This window comes from Melanerpes formicivorus, unplaced genomic scaffold (assembly GCF_026170545.1).
Source record: "Melanerpes formicivorus ecotype bairdi unplaced genomic scaffold, bMelFor1.0.p_v2 SCAF_29, whole genome shotgun sequence".
NCBI lineage: Eukaryota > Metazoa > Chordata > Aves > Piciformes > Picidae > Melanerpes > Melanerpes formicivorus.
The window spans coordinates 2,970,542-2,993,156 of record NW_027142381.1 but is presented as its reverse complement, the minus strand read 5'-3'; the positions used below and the strand labels follow the sequence as shown (position 1 = coordinate 2,993,156).

The 22,615-nt window shown below is 51.4% G+C and overlaps 1 protein-coding gene and 1 long non-coding RNA gene across 3 annotated transcripts in view; one reads left to right on the top strand and one right to left on the bottom strand.

Annotated features, from left to right (window-relative positions):
* The window catches only part of SPNS2 (SPNS lysolipid transporter 2, sphingosine-1-phosphate), a 182,422-nt gene extending 166,481 nt beyond the window's left edge, over window positions 1–15,941 (top strand). The window contains exons 12-13 of one of the 2 annotated variants that reach the window (XM_068154482.1): window positions 8,689–8,735; window positions 10,591–15,941. In XM_068154482.1, the coding sequence (XP_068010583.1) occupies window positions 8,689–8,731 (43 nt within the window). In that variant the 3' untranslated portion in view covers window positions 8,732–8,735; window positions 10,591–15,941. Of the gene's footprint in view, window positions 1–8,688; window positions 8,736–10,590 lie in introns of those variants that run through there. The other variant, XM_068154481.1, reaches the window with a different exon arrangement.
* Window positions 4,462–20,814, bottom strand: LOC137449185 (uncharacterized). Its single transcript, XR_010989329.1, has 5 exons — window positions 18,499–20,814; window positions 17,709–18,065; window positions 17,177–17,258; window positions 15,773–15,895; window positions 4,462–6,306 (listed from the first exon to the last, which is right to left on the bottom strand). It is a non-coding gene; the product is annotated as an uncharacterized lncRNA (long non-coding RNA).
* Between the last annotated feature and the right edge of the window lie 1,801 nt (window positions 20,815–22,615).

Here is a 22,615-nt window from a genome sequence, read left to right as displayed (position 1 = left end):
CCTCTGTCAAGATCTGTGAAAGAGGAAAAACAGAAGCTGACCTGGGCTTCTTCCTCTGGAGGCAGATACTGCTCAGCACCTAGATTAAATGAGCAGATGGAAAACACTGACAGAGGCTGTGCAGCTCTAAGGGGCTGTACCAAACAGAGAACAAAAAAACCCCACCCTGTATTTGCTGCACATGATTATCATATTCCATTTGCTAAAGCCACTGACATGCAGGAAGAAAAGGGGATTGAAGCCAATTCATTTCTTTAGTGCAGCTGGCAGGGCACCTGTCATCACCAGCACAAAGCTCCCATCAGGCTGTCTCCTCCAGTGAGCTGCTGCTCAGTGCAGCCTGAGCCCCCATCTCCAGAGGGAAGGGCAACTCTATGCCACTGGCTGCCAGGAGAGCTGCACACAGCAGAGTCCTGTTGGAGCCTTTGCTTTGGAGTGCTGTAGATTTACACAAGCCCCAGGCTTCCTCTCTGGGTGGAAATGAGTGGGCACAAGCAGGCAGCAGAGATAAATTAAGCAATGGGTTCCTGCTCCAATGGAAGCTATGCCTGTGCCTGGTTCTTTGTTAAATTCTGTTAGTGTTTGCTCAGTGTCCTTTTCCTTTAGCAAACTGACCTCAGCTTCATCAAACAGATCCTGCTCCTGGGAGGCTGTCATGATGCATCAGGAAGCTCAGTGTGTAGACTATTTTTAGCCATGCCAGTCCTGTCCCTGTAGCACTCACTGGGATCTTTCTAGTTTGATGTATTATTACTGCTCACCTTCCAAGCATCTTCACTTTCAGTCACTCTTTCTAGCTGCAGCATACCAGGAGCCTTTTAAACCAGAGCAGAAGGTGTCTGCAGCAGTGCATGTTGGTAATGGTGAGTGACTTGGCCCTAAGCTGCTGACTTAGCTATCAAAATAGCTCAGGTTCAGCTAAAACAGGACATGTTCTCTGGAAGCAATCCTTGGTTTGGCTGTTCTCACACCCTGCTCAGAAGATTGTGCTGAGGTTTCATGGTCTGCAGCCACGTTTTAGGAAAGAGATGGAGGCACAAGTGCACCCAGCAGCTTGTTCAGCACTCTGGAACAGCCCTGTTGTAGAGCAGGGAACCAAAGCCATCTCCTTCCAACTACAGGTAAAAATAACAACTACAGCTACTGTCACTGGAGGAGAACAATGGCTTACAGATTTGCAGTCTGTGCTGCTTAAAACCTCTCTATAAGGAAGGGCATAAAAGGTACACACTTGAACTGGAGTCTCCCTCCAGCTTGCTGGGTTTGCTCTTTGTGAAGTGTCTGGCAAAAAAGGTGATGCTTTGCTGAGACCAGTGTGTTACACTCACGAGTGTGGCACAGGGCCAAGCTGAAAGAGAGCTCTGCAGTAACTAAGACAATTCAGTTTGGCTTCTGCAGTGAGCAAAACAATAACAGAAAGCAGAGCAGCCATGGAATTCTTTGGTAAATTTCAGGGACCAAAGTCTTTGCATGCACTCAGTGCCCACCCCCGTGGCCCTGCTGGCCCTGTGTGTTGTTAGGTGAAACTTGATGCCTATCATAGAATCAATAAGGTTGGAAGAGACCTCAGAGATCATCAAGTCCAAGCTGTCACCCAACACCTCATGGCTACTAAACCATGGCACCAAGTGCCACGTCCAATCCCCTCTTGAACACCTCCAGGGATGGTGACTCCACCACCTCCCTGGGCAGCACATTCCAATGGCTAACAACTCTCTCTGGGAAGAACTTTCTCCTCACCTCCAGCCTAAATTTCCCCTGGTGCAGCTTGAGACTGTATCCTCTCATTCTGGTGCTGCTTGCCTGGGAGAAGAGACCAACCCCCACCTGGCTACAACCTCCCTTCAGGTAGCTGTAGAGAGCAAGAAAGTCTCCCCTGAGCCTCCTCTTCTCCAGGCTAAGCAACCCCAGCTCCTTCAGCCTCTCCTCACAGGGCTGTGCTCAAGGCCTCTCCCCAGCCTCGTTGCCCTTCTCTGGACACGTCCAAGAGTCTCAATGTCCTTCTTAAATTGAGGGGCCCAGAACTGGACACAGTACCCAAGGTGTGGCCTAACCAGTACTGAGTACAATGACTTCCCTGCTCCTGCTGGCCACACTAATGCACCCCTCAAGGGAAATGTGACAACACCTCAGTGATATGCAGCTATGTGGTGAAATCCTGGTGGGACAAAGCAGTAGGGTCTGTGGAGAGGATGAACAAGGTGTGACAATGTATGAGGGCTGGTTGGTTGTGGTTTTAAGGTGTTTCCTGGTCCTTTGTTACCTGTTTGTTTTGCTGGCAGGGCAACTGCAATAAGCTTTATCTCCTCTTGGAGCTGACTCTTGGTGAGGGTGTTGACAGTATGCAGTCAGTGATGGAAACTCTGGGTGGGATGGTCTCTAAACTTGTGTCCATTTCCCTCCTCTGTTTACTAAAATGATCATGTGCTTTGGCAGTTGGCTTCAGCAAGGGTTTACTTAAGGTATTTGATCCCTGCAGTATCAAGGTGGTGGAACATAGACTTCCCTGACATGTCTGAAGCACAGTTGGTAGATTAGGAGGTGGTTTTTGTGCAGAGAGAGGACTTTGCCTGTTCCTGACCCCACTTTATGCTCCTCTGCCTTGGTGATCTTTATCTGCCTTCCAGCTGCAACTATACTTGTCCTCTTAGGTCAGGGAGAGCACAGTGAGAGCACTACATCTACCCTAGGATTTTAACTCACCTGATGGACTGAGTTTGTGTGCATTTGGAGATCAAGAAACCCAAGCTGGAAGGCTGCCCCAGCTCTCCTACTCCATACCTGTGTTGTTAGTTACCTGCAGGAATAGTAACAGTAGCATGAGCTAACCTTGTGTGCAGGAAACTTCAGTGTTCTTTTATCAGCTGATCAAATTCCCTCTTACATCTGAAAGTCATACAGCTGTGGAGCTATAAATGGTAATCCTTAGCCTCTTTTTCTTGCCCAGGTTCAGGCAGCAACGTTAGAGCTGGCTGCTACTGCTGAGTTCAGTAGCTGGCTCTGCAGAATGCTGCACCTGGCTGGGCTGCTCATGATCACTGATACAGGTCAAGTGTGTCACTGGCTCCAACACTTTGATGCCAAAATCATCCCTTTTAACTACCTGTAATGGAAGTAGACTTGCATTTTCCTCCCCAAAGATTTAAGCCCATCATCGCGTCTCTTTGGACATCCCAAGGATCAGTGCTGGGCCCTGTGCTCTTTAACATCTTTATTGATGATCTGGATGAGGGCATTGAGTCCATCGTCAGTAAATTTGCTGATGACACCAAGCTGGGGGCAGGAGCTGATCTGCTGGAGGGTAGAGAGGCTCTGCAGAGGGACCTCGACAGGCTGGGCAGATGGGCAGAGTCCAACAGCATGAGATTTAACACATCCAAGTGCCGGGTTCTGCACATTGGCCACAACAACCCCATGCAGTGCTACAGGCTGGGGTCAGAGTGGCTGGAGAGCAGCCAGGCAGAGAGGGACCTGGGGGTACTGGTCGATGGCAGGCTGGACATGAGCCTGCAGTGTGCCCAGGCGGCCAAGAGGGCCAATGGCATCCTGGCCTGCATCAGGAACAGTGTGGCCAGCAGGAGCAGGGAGGTCATTCTGCCCTGTATTCAGCACTGGTTAGGCCACACCTCGAGTCCTGTGTCCAGTTCTGGGCCCCTCAGTTTAGGAAGGAGGTTGACTTGCTGGAACGAGTCCAGAGAAGAGCAACAAAGTTGGTGAGGGGTTTGGAACACACCCCTATGGGGAAAGACTGAGGGAGCTGGGGTTGCTCAGCCTGGAGAAGAGGAGACTCAGGGGTGACCTTATCTATCTCTACAACTACCTGAAGGGAGGTTGTAGACAGGCAGATGATGGTCTCTTCTCCCAGGCACCCAGTACCAGAACAAGAGGACACAGTCTCAGGCTGCGCCAGGGGAGGTTCAGGTTGGATGTTAGGAAGAAGTTCTATACAGAGAGAGTGATTGCCCATTGGGATGGGCTGCCCAGGGAGGTGGTGGAGTCACCATCCCTGGAGGTGTTCAGAAGGAGACTTGACGGGGTGCTTGGTGCCATGGGTTAGCTGTTTGGGTGGGTTGGATTGGTTGATGGGTTGGACACGATGATCTTGAAGGTCTCTTCCAACCTGGTTTGGTTTATTCTAAATAAAGGGTTTTTTTGTCTGCCCATGTAAACATTTCTTCATGCAAAAGTTCTGGTTTGGGTGGGTTCACAAGGCCTTTTTCTGAGATGTTTTACCTCCCTCCCCCCAGCAACATCTAAGGAAGTTCAGCCAGGGAGGAGGACTCTGCTGAAGGGTGCCATTAGGGACTGTTATGCTGGTTGCTCCTCCTAAAGCATTGCTTCCAACAGGCACTTTATAGCACATTGCACAGCACTTCCAACTTCTCTCCAGTGAAATGAAGGAGAAGGGTCTTTAATCACAGGCAGGAGTTGCTGCTAAAGCCAGTGATCTAGCTGCCCCTGTAGCCCAAACAGTCATCTGCTGAACGAGCTCCTGCTAGTCCAAACATGAGTTATTTGCAGGCTAGAAGGACCCCACTGAAGCATTTTATTGGTGGTTGTAAAAGTTAAGTGATGTTAAGTACAGCAGGCTGTAAAAATTAGGACATTATTTCCTAATATGCTTCTCAGTTACAAAAGCCAGAGCCTGGGTTGTTTAGATAGCAAGCAAACAGGCTGCTGGAAAGCTGTAGGATGCTGAACTCTCTGTGTGGTTTAAGTTATTTATGAAACTTAACATTTTCAGTGGTGTAGGCAGCAGGCACAAAAACTTTATGCAAGCACAGCCTTTCTCTGAGAGCCTTGTGCAGGATGGTGTTGCTCACACTGAAGAGTGCTCTTCCTTGACATCCTGACTTTGAGCTCATGCCACATGCATGGGGCTCAAACATTCAATGACCTCTAGGCTAAAGAAAGTCAGAGGGGCAGATCACCTCCCACTGCTGCTCACAGCCTCCACCCTCAGTCGTTGGGGCAGATGGAGCTGCAGGGGAGAAAGGAGATTCATGCTTGCACAAGGTGGGAGCAGAGTGTTCTTGGCTTGGAGGTGGGGAGCAAAACCTCTTTCAAAGGCCTCCCAGGGTTGTGCTGGGAGCTGTAGAGCAGTGCTGGCTGTGTTACAACTTGTAGTCTCTGTTAGCTGCTGGCTTGCTGAGCAGCTGGACTGAAAGGGACAGAGCACTTGGGGCCAAATCTCTGCCCAGCTCCTGAAAGAGGGTCCAGATGACCTGTAAAGGGACAGAGCATTTGGGGCCTAATCTCTGCCCAGCTCCTGAAAGAGGGTCCAGCTGACCTGTAAAGGGACAGAGCATTTGGGGCCTAATCTCTGCCCAGCTCCTGAAAGAGGGTCCAGCTGACCTGTAAAGGATGCTGGCCACTCATCTCTTATCTTAAAGTTGCCTTCTTTTTCCTGTGCTGTCCTCTAAGTAGCTGAGGTGCTGTGAAATTAGATCCATTTTACATAGCATAAATATTTAACAGCTCCAGAGCATGTAGTTTAATATTAAACAGACAGTCTTATAAATACTTCAGAATTATAGATGCTGTCACACTACATGGAAAGGGTTTGATAGGAGCTAGAAGAAATATTTAGCTTTGACAGGAGAGGAAATGATGGGGTTGGAAGGAGCCAGCCACATTTTTAACTGCTGGAAGAGCCCATAAAAACAAACCCCAACCTAAACATAAGAAGTTGCACAGCTTCTGCTCTTGAAAGGCAACCCAAGGAAGTTTCCTACCCCTCAGGAAACAACAGAGTGGTTCCCACCCCGCTCTCTTCAAGGAATGAAAACATTCACAATCTTGAGAAAACACTGCAGGGAGAACAGGACAATTCAGGGAGCCAGGTTTGGGCAGCAGATAGCACCAAATAGGAAGGGACAATCCACTCAGCGTGGGATCAGCGTTACTAGAAAGGCAAAGGGGGACCTGAGCCCTGTTAGCTCAAGTCCATGCAACACTTCTGACCCCCCAAGAGAAGCTAAGTTTTATTAGCAGTGGTTTTGCTTAAAACAAAAGAAAAGTAAACAGAGCTTGAGCTCTCCTGCCACCTGTAAGCTGAGCCTTGGGGAAAGCAGGCTGTGCTTAAGGCAGTGACCACTCTCTTCAGCACTGTGCTTCAGAGAGAGTGAAGGCTGCTGTCTGAAAGCTGGGAGACTTTCAGTTCTCTCTGCTGCCCACTGGCTTCCTGGGGGACCTCTGAAAGTCACTTTTGTCCCCAGCAGGTTCTCAAAGTCCTGTGGGGGCTAATTTCCCATGACATCTTCCAAATGCATTTCAGGATTAGCTCCTCTAGGCCTCTGTTGCCATCTGTAAAAGAGAGAGAAAGCAGAAGTTGAAAGAAATGGGTTAAAATGCAAAGAACAACTCTCATGACTTGGGGACAACAGAGGTACTTATGCAGGGCCCCATGGGAGGCTGAACTGTAAGGATAGGATAGGATAGGATAGGATAGGATAGGATAGGATAGGATAGGATAGGTTAGGATAGACCAGGTTGGAAAAGACCTTTGAGATCATCAAGTCCAACCTATCACCCAGCACCATCTAATCAAACTAACCCATGGCACCAAGCACCCCATCCAGTCTCTTCCTAAACACCTCCAGTGATGGCGACTCCACCACCTCCCTGGGCAGCACATTCCAATGGCCAATCTTTCCTGTTGGGAAGAACTTCTTCCTCACCTCCAGCCTAAACTTCCCCTGGCACAGCTTGAGAATGTGTCCTCTTGTTCTGGTGCTGCTTGCCTGGGAGAAGGGACCAACCCCCACCTGGCTACAACCTCCCTTCAAGTAGTTGTAGAGAGCAAGAAGGTCTCCTCTGAGCCTCCTCTTCTCCAGGGAAGTTGTGTGTGTGTTTAGCTGACGTGTCTGCAGTGCAGGTGGGTTCTCTCTGTGCTGAAGTGCTGGCAAAGCAAACTCTCTTATTTCTGGATATATTCTGTGCTTTGTAAAACTGTGTGATGAGGCTCACATGGTGAGGGACATGACTGTCAACCACTTTAGCACCTTCCACTGTTTTCTGATAGCTTCATGGCATATACATTTACTTCCTGCTTTTCTGGGTTCTCTCTCTGATGTGTTCTGACAGTCCATGTTCCATCTTGAGTACGATGCACTGCCCAGAAGGGTGACTCAGACTGGGAATGCTACAAACTTGGGTCAGCTCCTGCATCAAAAGGATTTTGGTTGATAGCCTGGAAAGGCAGAAAAGGCACAGAGGCTTCCATGCATCTTGGAGATAGGTTTTCTGTGAGGTTGATGTGAGGTTAAGAGCTGTAGGCTGAACTGTGCCAGTTTCTGATGCAGAGATCTCTTGGAAGGTGTCCCCTAAGCACTGCTTCATTTTTAGCCTGGAATGTGTGTCTGACCCCAGCACCATCCCTCTCCAGTGACAAGGGTCAGCTGTGAAGGCTGGTGAAGAGCCACAGAGGAGTTTTAATGCATCAGCATTTTCCAGAGGAAAATGCTGGTTCCCTGAGAAGTTCTTATCTGGTAGGACCTCAGGTGGTGATGGTTTCTGTCCTCTTCCCTGCAAATCTGCCCCCAGTTTCCACAGATTCAGCAAAACAGTTGTGCTTTGGCATGTCTGTGATGGCAAAGCCCTGCTGCAGACCTTTAAGGTATAAAATCCTGCTCTTTCAGTGTATTTGCTGGTTTAAGTTAGCACTGCCCCATGGTATAAGCAGATTCCTCCATAGTGCCTCAGATTTCTTCTCCTACTGACCAAGCACAGCTGGAGTGCATTTGGGTCAAGGCACTCAAACATGGCAGCACCAAGCCAGGTCCTTAGGGGAGCTAGGGGCTGTTAATGTAAGAATCCAGGAGTTTCCTCATGAGGTTAGTAAGAATCCAGGACAGAAGGCAAGCCCCAAAGGCCTTAGAGTCTGAGGGTGACTTAACAGCCACACAGGAGCCCCGCTGTGTTTAACACTGCCAGAGGAGCCTGTCCCAGAGTAACCGTGAACTGGGCAGGCATGAGCAAGGAGAGGTGATCTGCTGCAGGGGGAGAGCTGTGGATGAGGAAGGCTGACCTGCACAGGGCACATATTGCAGTGAGGAGCAGGTTGAAGGGATGAACTTTGCAGAGCTGTTGCTGCCTTCTCCCTGGGTGCCCCACGGCACGAGCAGGAGCTGCTCCCCTCAAGCGGCAGGAGGTGCAGGCCCAGCACGTGGCGAGAACAGCTTCTGCCTGGTGACACTGCAGTCCCTGCTGGACTCCATCCATCACTTGGGAGCAGCTGTCTGGAACAGCAGCAGGTCATCAGGAGCTGAAAACTGAAAGGCAGCTCCTTTCTCTCCTTAATTTAATTTTTCTCAGCCGTGCCTGTTTACAGCGACGCTGTCAGGCTGAAGGACACCGCTCCACAGCCACCGGATCAACAGCCTTGTTACTGGCTTAGGAAAACAATTGCTATGCCTGAATGCCTTTGGGACCTTCCCAAATCCTTGTCAATTAGTGTCAGCAACATTAATTGGCATGTTCCAGCAACTGTCAGGATTGCTATCAGACGCCGCTGCGTGCGAGGGGTTCAGCCTCACACCTCTGTGCAGGGCAGCTGTTAATGTCCTCGGCTCTTCAGAAGCTGTTAAGCAAGAGGGACCTGGGTTTAATAGGCTGGTTGTGGCTTTAGGAGCCTGTTCTCCCACTAATTGTACCTCTCACATGTCACTTCTGTTTTGCCTTCATCAGGGTGAATCCACTTGTGATGCCACCAGCCTCTGTGAAAGTCTGAGACGGTGAGTGACCCAAACCAGCAACAGGTTTCAAGCTCCACACCTGCACCAAACCCCCTGCCAGCCCCTTTCTCCCCTTATGAACTGGAAAGAAGTCAACCTTAGACAGCCACAGTCTGCACCTTTACCACCCTCAACCCAAACAGCAGCAAATCAAGAGCAGGGAAGCCAGGGATCAACCCAGGTGTCCCTTACTGGAGTGAATTGCTTCCAGAAGCCAGGTGCTCTCTGAGCAGCCAGGACCACACCACCCCTTGACCAGCAGCAGATATGACTGAGGCCACAACTTAGCACATGCCTTGTGTTCACAAAACCTGCTGCTGCCTTGCTCTTGGTCCAACACCTGCTCACTATCCAATGACCATTTCCTAGCACAGTCCAAACTTCCTGCAGCAAAATGTTTTCTGGCAAGGGGAGGAGCTTGCTGGGACTGTCCCCACTGCGAGCCCTGAGCTGAGGCCTCAGCAGTGTGCCAGAGGGAGTCCCACTCCCACTGCCCTTTCTTCTCCCTGGTGCTCAGTGCTGCTCTTATCACTCAGCAGCAGTCACAGCACCACAGCTCCGTGCTGCAGCGATTGGTAAACACTTCCCAGCAATTTTCCTTGTAGCCAAAAGTAATTAAAGCCCTTTTTATTTTGGGGGGGGAGGGGGTGAGGGGGAGGGAAGAGATTTTTCTTTCCCCCAAATGAAATGCATTGAAAGACTAATCATAAACTCAGAACACACTTTAAAATGGCCTTTTGGGGAGGGGGGGAAGTAGATTTAATGCAATCTCTAGAAGAGCAGATGGGTTATTGCCACAGAGGGGAATGGATTCTGGTACAGGCTGAGGAGATGCTCAGCCTGCCTGCACCTCACCCAGTCCCTGGGCTGGATGTGAGCTCCCACACCATTATTTATCAGCAGCTTTTAGACAAAGAGAGCCTTAACAGAAAGAATCCTCAAAGAATTCTGGAAGGAAGTATCAGGTGGTGGTGCTGCAGCTTGCCTTACAAAGCACTGAACCCTTTGGGTGCTGGGCACACACTCAGGTTTTCACTGTGTTATTTCTCTTTGGGTCCAGGTTGAGAGAAACCATCCTTACAGGAGGGTTCTCTACAACCCAGCAGTTATCCTGATCTTAATGGCCAGGGGCAATTTCCTGCCTGATGTGGAGCACAGAACCTCTCACAGGAGGTCCTGCAGCAAGAGAAGTGGGTATCCTGCCCACTTAAAAGAGCTGCTGGGCTGCTTAGCTACACCACAGCAAGCTCAAGTGGCATCTCACCAGTTAATAGATGTGCTGATGTTGCTCTTTCAAGCCAGTGTATGCCACCAGCACGCTGGGAGGAAGCCAGTGTCTGCTCTACCTTGTTAGCAGCAAGACTGACAACTGAGCTCTCCTGTTGGGGATGTGCCTGCTGGTCTGCCTGAGCTGAGCTCTCCAAAGGACAGAGGTTCTGAAGGTGCCAGTTGAAGGCAAGAAGCAGTCCCTCTTTTCTTTAGTAAACTGATGAGGTTAAAAACAGTCTAGCTATCTGCTCATCTGCTGAGCTGTTCCAACCCACATCACAAGCAGCTGGACCTACACAACTGATACAAACAAGATGTGCTCAATGCCCTTGAGTACTACAGAGAGCCTAAACCTGCTGCTAGAGCAGACTGTGCCTGGATCAGTGTGTTTGAGGTGCCCATTCCAAAAGCCTGCAGCACATCCCAGAATGCTGTCTCCACACTGCTCAAGCTTTCCTGGCCTCCAACCCCCATGGAGGCAAGGGGTCTTCCAGCTGGCCTCTGCCACAGAGCTGGGGTGAGTCATTCATTGCTCCACTCCTGTGACTACTCCATTAACCACCTCCTTTCTCTTCCCTGTTTGCAGCTGCCAGTGAAGTAAACAATGTGTGGACTCCTGCTCCCCGCCTCACCAGACCAATCCCAGGCTCAGTGCCCTTCCATACTGGAAACCAGTGGATCCTTCAGCTCCACACTACCCTGGAAGGGTCAGCCAGCACCAAATCACCCTCACCACTCCAGCCTGCGGGGCCAGGCACCAGGAGATGAGCAGGGCAGCCTGGAACACAAGAGCTTCTTTGAGCATAAGGACCTTCAAGAGGCTCCCTCTGAGCACCAAAAGCAGCTGCCCACTGGACCCAACCCCTGCTACCCAAGTGAGTGACTGTAGATTGTGAATATGGTTTTAGCTGTAGCCAACAAAGTCCACAGTGTTTATAGGGCCACTTCAAGTCCTATTGAATGCTGCTGTCCTGTCAGCACTCCCACACCCACAGACTGCACTAGCTGGGGACCTACTCTGTACATCACCTTTTCTTTTGACACTGAAGGCTTGATTCAGGTTATTATTTTTTATTTAAGTATGTTGTTAAGATGGCTTTATCTCTGCTGAAGACATTAGATGACAGATATATAGGGAGATTATATATATATATAAAGAGAGAGAGAGAGATAGATACCTATTTAGATCAACAGGTGTTTTATTTAAACATGGCAAATCTGGAGCTGGCTGTGCAACCCCAGCAGACATCAACAACATCCACAACTCTCCTCCTCTCAGTGCCCTGCTAGCAGGCCCTGCAAAGGCCACCTTAAGGAGACTCCCAGTGGGTGACTTGACTGCCTGCCTTGTCACCTGAGGCTGAGCAAGGGGACAGAGGAGAGAGTTTCACTGCACTGGGTATGCTGGTGGTTGTTACAGAAAGGCCCAGGACTTTGGCCAGGAATCCCTAGGGGCTCTAGAGTTTGCTCAATATGCTACACTCAGCCTTGCCTGGGAGGTTCACAGGTTTTACAAATGCCAAAATCCACCTGGCTCCATTGCTTTACCTAGGGGCTGGTAGTGCAATACTGCTGTGCCAGTGCCATCATGCTTTGTTTACATGCATATCACATGTGTTGTCAGTGCTGATCCTCCCCCTGCCAGTATTCTCAGAGCCAGTGCTCTGCTGTAGCTGTGTCCTCTGGAACAATGCTTAGGCTTAATGCACACCCAATGCCATGCACAGTCCCAGACTGCTCCTGCTGGGCTGTCAGTTGGCCACTTCCTGAAGAGGCACAACAAGGCCAGTGCCTGAGCTGTGTTAGTCCTAAAGGCAGAAGCAGATGTCTGTCAAGCTAGGGTCTTGTTTCCTGCACTTGGCCTCCACAAGCCAAATTTACCCCGGGCCAGCTTGATGCAGCAACAGTGTGGGCAAGACAGGTGAACACAGGCCCTGGAGGAGGAGTCAGGTTTCTAGCATAAGGGCACTGGTTCAGTGACTCCCTAGACCCTTTTTGCTGCTGTCTCACACAGTTTAGACACTCCCCTCCAGGTGACACACATCTTCAGTCAGTGAATGCACCTCACTCTTGTGCTTGTGTTAACAAGAGGCTGCAGCTGGACTGCAAGGACTAAATCAGCAAAGGAAATCATAGAACCATAACATGGCTTGAGTTGGAAGGGGCCTTAAAGATCATTTAGTTTCCAACCCCGCCCTGTCCCTGTCCCATGGGCAGGGACACCTCCCCCTAGCTCAGGTTGCTCAAAGCTTCATCCAGCCTGGTCTTACACACTTCCAGGGATGTGTCCAGCACCTTTCTGGGCAGCCTGTTCCAGTGTCTCACCACCCTCATAGTAAAGATCTTCTTGCTAATGTCCAATCTAAATCTACCCTGCTCTGGTTTCAAACCTTTGCCCCTTATCACCACAGGCCCTCTCCAGCTATCCTGTAGCCCCCTTTAGGTACTGGAAGGCTGCTAAAAGGTCTCCCTGGAGCCTTCCCTCCTCCATGCCAAACTGGATGTTAAGTGTGGAAGCTGGCTGTGCTGATTGTGGCCTAGGTGTGTTCAGAGGCATAGGAAGCTGCTGTTAGAAAATCTGGGCTTTATCTCCCACTCACTTCCAGGATGTGCTGGGACCTGGAGCACAGGGTGGTAGTAGCAGTGGTCAGGAATTCCAGGTAACAACAAACTGCTCACCAGAGAGCCAATCTCTGCCTGGGCAGACAGGTTCTGAGGGTGACTCCTGTGCCCAAGTCAGCCTTCCCTCCTCCTCAGACTCCAAGGACTCTTCTGCAAGGGCTGCTCTGTCACCTAAAAATACCTTAACAACAGCTTTAAGACTTGGCTAAACAACTGCAGCCAGAAGCTTTCCTCAAGTGCCAGGGCAGCCTCTGGAGAACAGCAAGTGGGTGCTAGAAATAATAAAGCAAAGCCAATCCCAAACAATGCTTCATTTCCCACCTCCTGCCACTATTTACATTTGGGAGGGTGGAAAACACTGCCTCTGTAGTCCAGGAGCCAAGCATTTGGCTTTACAGGCACAAGAATCTCTGATTCCTATTAAGAAATTCCTTGCTAAGCTGTTCAATAAAAAGAGGAAACACAGAAACAAAAAGCAGCTCAACAATCACAGTCCTTGCAGCTGGGAGACCAAAGTAGATGAGGCCCATTTCTTACATTGCTTCTCTGGTAGGGCTCTCTCTGTTGCAGTATTTACTGTCCACAAAAGGAAGTGAAGAAGGTGAGAGATCAGGAATGGTCCTTAAGCTTAATTCTCAGAAGTGAACAATGAAAAGGCAGCCTGAGTGTTAGAATAGAATAGAATAGACCAGGTTGGAAGGGAACTTTGAGATCGAGTCCAACCTATCATCCAACACCATCTAATCAACTCAACCATGGCACCAAGCACCCCAGCCAGGCTCTTCCTAAACACCTCCAGGGCTGGTGACTCCACCACCTCCCTGGGCAGCACATTCCAATGGCCAATCTCTCTTGCTGGGAAGGACTTCTTCCTGACATCCAGCCTGAACCTCCCCTGGTGCAGCTTGAGACTGTGTCCTCTTGTTCTGGTGCTGGTTGCCTGGGAGAAGAGACCAACCCCCACCTGGCTACAGCCTCCCTTCAGGTAGAAGGTCTCCCCTGAGCCTCCTGATGCCATAAGCTAAGCAACCCCAGCTCCCTCAGCCTCTCCTCACAGGGCTGTGCTCCAGACCCCTCCCCAGCTTTGTTGCCCTTCTCTGGACACCTTCCAGCAAGTCAACATCTTTCCTGAACTGAGGGGCCCAGAACTGGACACAGGACTCAAGATGTGGCCTAAGCAGTGCTGAGTACAGCGCAGAATGACCTCCCTGCTCCTGCTGGCCACACTGTTGTGTAACTTCACTTGTCCTTGTTAGTGAGGAGCCCCAGCCCTTGTTAGAGAAGCACAGAGCTGTTAACAGGAGGTCAGCTTTGTCTTCTGTGCAGATGAAGGGAAATTGTTGTGGCTTCTGTTAAGGTGAGGGAGCAAACAAGGGAGTGAAAAGTGAGTCCTACATGTAGCAGTTCCACATGGTGGGGACCCCTGAGTCCCTGCTCCCACTCCTTCTAGGCTAAGAGAGGGAAGCCACAGCAGCAGCTATGACAGCTCAGAGGAGATGAACAGAATGGGAAGTCCATCCGTGCACCTCCTGCAGATGCTGCTGCTCCTTTACAGCTAGATGGCCAGAAGCTGAAAGGCTGCATTCCTTGTAGGGTGTTTCCTGGTTCAGTTGGTGCTTCTGTAAAGGTTCTTGGTCACTTAGAGCGAAACCAGCTCACCTAGATGAAAGGTCTGTAGGTGAAAGCCATGAAGCTGCAGCAAGTCTGGACAGGAAACATGTATTATGGACAGCAACTGGACTTATGTTGCCACTTAAACCCCTTCCCTGGATTCTAACACACTCGCTGCCTGTCCCAGGACAGCAGCCCATTCCTGCCAGTGTGTGGCTTGGGGAAAGTCCACAGCTTAGCCTCAGCCTCTTTATGTGCAAAGCTGAGATTCTCAGTGCTGTTAATAGGAAAAGAGAATTAGTTTCTACTTAAGAATCCCACCTATTTTAGTCTCCATCACACCAAATGAAGCAAGGGTCCAGCCTGTCACTTAAGTGACTAGCTGTTCAGGTCACTGAGGTTATGTCTGTGGTTCTTAACTTCAACACAAACTTAAGTAATCTGAAGGAGGACAGAAATGCCCTTTAAAGCCACTGATCTCTTGCACACAAAAATCACTTCACATGAATGTCTGGAAGGTGCAGGACACAAGCAGCAGCCCCTGCCTGCAGTGGGAAAATGCTACCAGAAGGCAGCAGGCACCACCCCACTCACAGTCCCACATCCCAGCACATGCACATCTCCTCAGGACAGGAGCCAAGCAAGATCAAATGGCTCCAGTTTGTGGGCTGGGACTGCTGTGTCTTGCTTCCACTCCCTGGTACCTGTTGCCTCACCCTGGTCCTCAGGGCTGCAACTGCTCCTTCCCCAGTGGGGAACAGCTCCTGTTCCCCACTTCTGCCTAAGGGTTGACCATCTCTGGCAAGCAAGACACAGGCTCCTACCAATCTCCCTGCACCTGCTGGGACCCACATCAGCTGCAACCTTGCTGTATTCACCAGGGTGTCCACCAGGGAGGGTGCAGAATGCCCCATCTACTCCATTAACTCCCTCCACAGCTAACAGGCATTTGCACCATGCACCCACTACAGAGCAGTTAGGCAGCTTGCACACAGTGAGAGGAAGAGAGAGGGAACAGGAGCTGCACAGAGAGGCAAGAAAACCACCCAAAAAGCAGCAAGCTGCCAAGCCAAGGCCCTGTAATGCCTCTTGCTGCCTTCACTCACAGAGCTAGATCTGGGTGAAGCCAAGAGCCTCTCCCCTTCCATAGACTAGCTAAAAGAGACCCTCAGGGTGATTGAACCCTAGGGGTGAATGGCTGTACCCTGGGAAGCAGAGCTCCTCTCTGCAGCCTCCATCCTCATTGGTTTTCTCCTTCTCCTTTACTCTTTGGCAGCCCAGCACTTGCAATCACTTTTCCTATGTGATGTACAGGAGTATTAAGGTTATTTTCTTGTTATACAAGGGAGGAGTATAAAATAGTTTTTCTGATTTCTTTCAGAAGCAAATGACTATTTTATTTTTTAAGAGCAACTGATTGTGAATCTCAGAGTATAAAAAAGAAAAGAAGAAGAAAAAACAAACACAAAAAAGATAAATAAGCCAAATATTATACCTTTATGTAAATTAAGAAATAAAAAGTATTTAAAACATACCTCCTGGCTCCTTTACTGGTGACACCTCTTGGGTCTTGCTCTAGCTGCACTCTCCTGGGGTTGCTGCCTGCAGGGCTGGTCCCAGGGACAAGGCTGCTCCGAGCTCCAGCAGCCACACAGCTCCTGCCAGGAACACTTTGATGTGGGTGGCAACAGTATCACAGTATCACAGTATAACTAAGGTTGGAAAGGACCTCGAGGATCATCAAGTCCAACCTATCAACACAGACCCCATGACTAGACCATGGTACCAAGTGCCACATCCAATCCCCTCTTGAACGCCTCCAGGGACGGTGACTCCACCACCTCCCTGGGCAGCACATCCCAATGATGAACGACTCGCTCGGTGAAGAACTTCCTCCTCACCTCGAGTCTAAACCTCCCCTGGCACAGCTTGAGACTGTGTCCTCTTGTTCTGGTGCTGGTTGCCTGGGAGAAGAGACCAACCCCTTCCTGGCTACAACCACCTTTCAGGTAGTTGTAGAGGGCAATGAGGTCTCCCCTGAGCCTCCTCTTCTCCAGGCTAAACAATCCCAGCTCCCTCAGCCTCTCCTCACAGGGCTGTGCTCAAGGCCTCTCCCCAGCCTTGTTGCCCTTCTCTGGACACCTTCAAGTGTTTCGATGTCCTTCTTAAACTGAGGGGCCCAGAACTGGACACAGGACTCAAGGTGCAGCCTAACCAAAGCAGAGTAGAGGGCACAATGACTTCCCTGCTCCTGCTGGCCACACTATTCCTAATGCAGGCCAGGATGCCATTGGCCTTCTTGGCCACCTGGGCACACTGCTGGCTCATATTCAGGCGGCTGTCAATCAGCACCCCCAGGTCCCTCTCTGTTTGGCAGCTCTCAGCCACTCTGACCCCAGCCTATAGCTCTGCATGGGATTGCCGTAGCCAAAGTGCAGCCCCTGGCACTTGGACTTGTTAAATGCCATCCCATTGGATTCTACCCTGGCCAGCAGCCTGGCTGGAGCTTGTTTGAAGAGTAACACCATGAGCAGGGAAGGGCAGGGGGAGCAGAGGGGTGGCCGGTGACAACCTCCTTTGAGGCTGGGGGGAAGGCATGCACAAGGGCAGGGTGATGCTCCAGCCCCTTCTACACTCTCTCCTGCACAGCAATGGTGCATGGCTGAGCTCACTGAGAAACCCAGCAGCTGGCGTGGTGGTGGCTATGGGTCAGGTGCTGGAAAGAGGGGCAGGAAGCAGGGCAGCAAATTAAGCCCCAAGTGGTCAAGGCTGCCCTTCTCCTAGGATCCTGCAGCAGCCATCCCTGTCAGCTGCACAGGAGGGTGGAATCTCACTTGTAGGCAAAAGGAGGAGTGCCTCAGGAGCACTGCAGCCCACACATTCCCCTGCCCTGCTCTGTAGCAGTACCACAGACAAGGTGTGTCTGAGTTTTCCCTTACCAGCTGTGGGGGAGACCTCTCCTACAGTGCCCTGCAGCAGCTTTTCCTTCAGCACAGTGCAAGTGTCCAGGCCAGGCCATCTCTGCAAGCAAAGATTTGTCACCTCAACAATCAACCCTAATCACCTTTTGGCAGCACATCTCAGAGCTTTCAGCTCAATCAAGCCCTTTACACAGTATGATTAAGCATGATTTTGTAAATGCTGAGGTTCCAGCAGCTAAGCTGAGAAGCTCAGCAGCTTCAGCATCCATCAGCCAACAACAGCCAGTGAGGCTGTACTGGTCACACTGATGTGGATCATGGGCATACACATGCATGTGTGCCTGCACACACACAGACACACTCTCATCACTCTTCCAGCCCCTCCAGCCTCCCCTTTGCAAACCTCCCCCTCCTGCCCCACTGCTGTTTCTGCAGAGCTCTACCAAGGCTCTCTGAAGTCTGACAAACAAGCCAACAGCTTAATGAAGCTTGCACAGGGTGACAGCCCTGGCCCTCCCCACCACATGCTGATACCAGAGCTGCACATCACCTTGTGAAGCCCAGACTGCCTTGTCCAAGCCATTTGTGGTGCAGGTGTCCTGGTCTGACTTGCTGGTGCCTGTCCCACAGAGCTGCAAGGATGTCCTGACTGTGTGGTAACCTCACTTTCACTCCTGAGCAGCTCCAACACACTGCAGCCATCTCCAAGTGTCCCTGGCAAGGTAACCCTGTGCATGCCACACTGGGTGCTACTTCACAAACTAAACATTAAAGTTTTAGCATTTGCAAACATGCTTGCAAGGACACAATGGTTACCTCACCAGCAGTCCAGTCAGCCTTCACTGTCACTGCACTGGATGACCAACAGATGCCAGTCAGGAGGAGATCCCTGTGGCCAGGCTTCCCCCTGCCAACAAGAGTCATGATGTGAACCTGTGTGCAGGTGTCAGGGGCAGGGGTTCCATGTGGCTGGACAGCCTGGGAGCCCCCCCCCCCCCCCCCATCAAAGCACAGCCCATCTGTCAGGAGAGTCAGTGCCCCAATCCAAACCAGCACCAAGCAACAGGGAGTGTCCTGCCACTCCCAACACATGCTGGCTGCTGGCCTCCTGCTGATCTGTGAACTGCCTGCTTGCTAGCCTCACAGCACAAAGCAGACCAATCCAAACCACGTTAACAGCCCAGTTTGAGCCAATTCCTCTCAGCTCAGGGCTTCTGATTCCAAGGAACCTCTCCTTTAAGAAACAGCAGAGAAATGCTGCCCTTAAGCCCTGCTTCCACTGATCTGGGAACACAGGCTCTCCTTTGTCTGGGCAAGGGAGAAATAACAAGACAACTCACCCTCCTGCAGCTGGACTTGCAGTGAAGTGCTTCTGAAGACAGCAAGGCCAGGCATGTGTCTTCCCTGTCTTTTAGGTGTCTCCAGGTATGTCTTGAGTGCCTGGTGAAGGCCATATTTGGGACAGCTGGAAAGAAGCTTGGGACTTGTGTCTTGGCTGCAACAGCACCTCAGAAAACAAAATAACCTCTGGTTGTGTTGTGGCACACTGCAAAGCACAGGCTGGTGCAGCTACTGTCCTCTGGCAGAGGACTGGCTGCTGCTGAGCCATCTCAGCTACTGTATTTGCCACTCAGCAGTGATGATCCCCAAGTGCCCCATCAGCACCACTGCACTGCTGTGTGACTCTTCCCACCCCACAGGAAGGCATTGCTGGCACTGAAGTCCAGGGCTTCTCCTGCATCACCAAGACCCCACCCCTAAAGGCTGGCTAATTCCCCACCAGCCTTCTAAGCCAGGTGGCTGAGCCTTGACCCCTGCAGGGCCTCCTGCCAGGGCAGAGGTTTGAAAGCCACAGACTGATCTCCATCTGCAAGGAGGAGATTCAGAGGAAGGACAGAGACCTGAATGTGGCTGCTCCAGCACAGGCTTAGCTTGGGACAGGCAGAATGTAATCCCCTCTGTACATTTTACTGCCCAGCTTCACCTGGTTGCCACACACACCACTGCCCTGCACAGACCCAGCCCTTGGCCCAGCCTTTATGCCCTGTCCAAATCCTCCAACAGCAACTCAGCACTAACTTCCCTGCAGCCATAGCAGTGGAGAGTCCTGGAGCACCTTGGGGCCCAACAATCATGACTGCAGTTAAAACAGCCCACAGCTTTCATACAAGAAGCAGGCAGCAGACTGGGAAAGGCAGCTCACAGCCCTGCTCCTCCCAGGGCTTCACCTGCCTGGGACAGAGGCCAGCCTCCAGCACTGTGCCTGAAGAGAAGCCTCCCTGGAGCTTAGTTCCTCAGGGCCTGCAGCTGTTTTCTTGCATTCAGAAGAACCCTTGAGCTCTTACTACTGCCAAAGAACCTCCAAGGCCAGGACAGCTGAAGAGACTTCATTAAAATCCAAGCATGCTCTATCCCCTAAAGCCCCAGCGACAGACAGGACATGAAATCAAGGCAAATGAACCCCCTGCAATTGTTAAAAGGCACAAATAAGTGCTGGGGAAACAGGATTTGACTTGGTGGATTAGTGAGTGCTTTCTAGAAACTGCATCAAAGCCAGCCTGAAGTCAGGCAATTTAACTGGCAGAGGAGTTGCTGCCAAGGCACAACTCACTCAGTGCCTCCTACCTTTCCTGCCCCTCTTCCCCTTGACCACTCTGCAAGTGCTGGAGATCAAACACACACACACAAGGGCATGGCAGCCTCCACACTGGCAGGGCACAGAGGTCCAATCAACCTCTCCAGCCTGGCAGGTGACAGCTGGCAGTACCCTGCTGCCCTCCCTCTGTCAGAAACTATTGCTGGCATAGCTCTGGCCTCGTGCTTTGACTCCTGGTCTTTTCCCAAAAGGACAGTGACAAACTCTTTATTAACCTCTGTGGCCCTGGCAGATATCCTGGAGTGGCTCAGCCTCCACAGCCCCATCTCACACCCATGTGGGCAAGGACTCACCCAGCAGCAGTGGCCACAGTAGGAGTGTGGCAGCTGGGGGTGCTGGGCAGATGCTCTCTGCAGAGAGGTGAAGGTTCCCCTCCCCTTTGCTGCCTGCACTCAGCTCTCTCATCCAGCTTGCTCCAGTGAGCTGTGAAGTCAAAACCTGCTCTTTAAAACAGTTACATGTTGGCAGCAGCAAGCTACATAGAGTAGATCCAGGAAATGATGCCCACCCCTAGCAAAAGCACTGGCCCTGCCAGATGCCATGTGCAGGGGAAGAAAGCTTCAGCCTGCTGTGGCAGCCCTGCTGAGAGCATGTGAAAGCCTCTTTTTACAACACTGTTCTTTCACCACAACCTTCTGCTGTCCCACAGCTTGGCTGAGACTCCACCTCTGAGCCTGCAAGTGATGGAGAGCTCAGCTGCTCCTTAAAACAGCTCTGTGTGCTCTGAGGGGCAGGCACCACAGCAGCTAAGGGGGGAAACACTTGTGGACAAGGCTTCACCCCAAAAGGCTCACAGGGGCAGAAGCCCTGCTGTACCTGCTTCTCCCATCACCTGCCAGGCCCAGAAACAGGCTTGTGTTCCCACAGCAGGGCAAGGTGGCATCATCCAAACTGGAGACCCTGGTGCAGGATGGCCCTGCCACTGTTGCAGGCTGCCCAAGGCCCTGCTGGCTTGAGTAGCAGACTCAGCTCCACCACACAATCAAGCTGCTGCCCTGCTGCACACCCAAAGAGACAGCTCAGTGAGGCCTATTGCTGTCTTCCCAGCACACCTACATACCTGTGTGCTCACCTTGCTTCCCACCCACACCCTACATGTTCTTTCTCCTCAAGCTCTGCAGGACCAGTGGTACAAGCTGCCAGGATGTCCTGCTTATGGGCACAGAAAGAAGAAAAGAAATCATGAGGGCAGACACTGTTCAGATTTGAAAGCCCTGGTCCCCTTCAGAGCCTCTCTGGATCATTAAACACAGCCAGCCCTGACCTGCTGGCCTCTCATGTGCTGCATTTGCATAATACATGAAAAGTCATCACTCAGGAGACATCTGGAGGGGCTTAGCTGGGATTGAGGTTTTAACAAGGCAATGAACCAGCTTTCAGCATTAAATGGCAGAGGCAGGGCAGCATCCCCAGTGCCAACAGCCCCCTTTGAAGCAGAGGCAACCTTTTTCTTGGAGCCAAGACTGGCAATAATAATGACCAGTCCCTTCTGACTGGGAACAGAGACCTGCAGCTCTTCTGCAGGCTGCAGCAGCAGCTACTGCAGTCAAGACCCTACAACAACCTTTAGATAAAGAAGTGGCTTGGGAGAAAAGGTCCAGCAGGATGAGGCCCCAGATTGCTCACTAAGTAGGGGAGCACCACACAGAGATCCAGGCACCAACTGCTTCACAAAGTGCTGGTTTGTGCTGTCCTGGTCACACACCTGCCTCCATCCCGCTTGGGGACCAGGGGCTTCTGAAGCCCTGCTAAGGCTGAAGGCTAACAGTTAGCAAGTGTGGGCAGAGTTTCCCTTCACACACTAAGAGACCTTGCAGAGCTCCTCTCACCTCCTGCCCCAGTCTGCACTACTACCTGAAGGGCACTTGACTTGCAGAGTCCAGCTCCAGTCCATCTACTCCTCCTCATCAGGACACACAAGGCCTGCAACCTCCAAGACAACTGAGTGCTCCTCAGTCCTGCCTTGACTGCCAGAGGAACCAGCTGCAAAGAGAGGGAAAGGCAGGGAAAGGCAGGAAGTCTCTGCTGAATGCTGCAGCCTTCTCTTGCTGCTAACTGGAGCCAGTGTGCTCCTTGGGATGCAGAGCAGCCCTTGCAGGATCAGTGCTGTGACAGGGACACAAGAGGAGGCCTCCACTTCCTCCACGGCCTGCAGCTGAACGTGTCGGCAGCGCTGCCAGCAGCTGTCTCCCAGGGACTTTTATGCCATTTGAGAACAGCAGCATTGCAAAGGCAGATAAATAGCCATGAGCACACACAGCCCTTTGCAGCTCTTCCCTCAGTCCCTCCAAAAGCAACATGACATTTCCAGTGCCCTTATCAATGGCTGGTGGCACAGACCCACCTGCGGGACAGCAGGAACAGCCCTGCTCCAGGGCTCCTCACGCTGCCAGCAGCTCCTGCTTCTGACTCCTCTGCAGGACAAAGGAGAGGACCTGGGCTTTCATGGGGACTGTTCCCTCAGATGCTGGGAGAGGAGTCAGCCACCAATACACATCTTTTTGCCTCCTGGAGCAAGGTGGTCAAGAGGTGGGGGTGAAAGAGGGAGGGAGGAGGCTTTAGAGGCAACTACAATGTGAGTAAGGTTTCAAACACTTCTGAATCTTGGCTCTCAGCAAGAATCAGGTACCAAACACATGGGAGGAGCTGGTCCTGGGACTCTCCAAAGGGCTGATGGTATTCTGGCACCCAGAAGCCTGGGGATAAATAAGCAGATTCAACTTCAAGCAGTCACCTTCATAGACTGCTGTAAGCCTGCTGGTACCAGCTCATTGCATGGCTGCACAGGGCCTGCTGGCTGG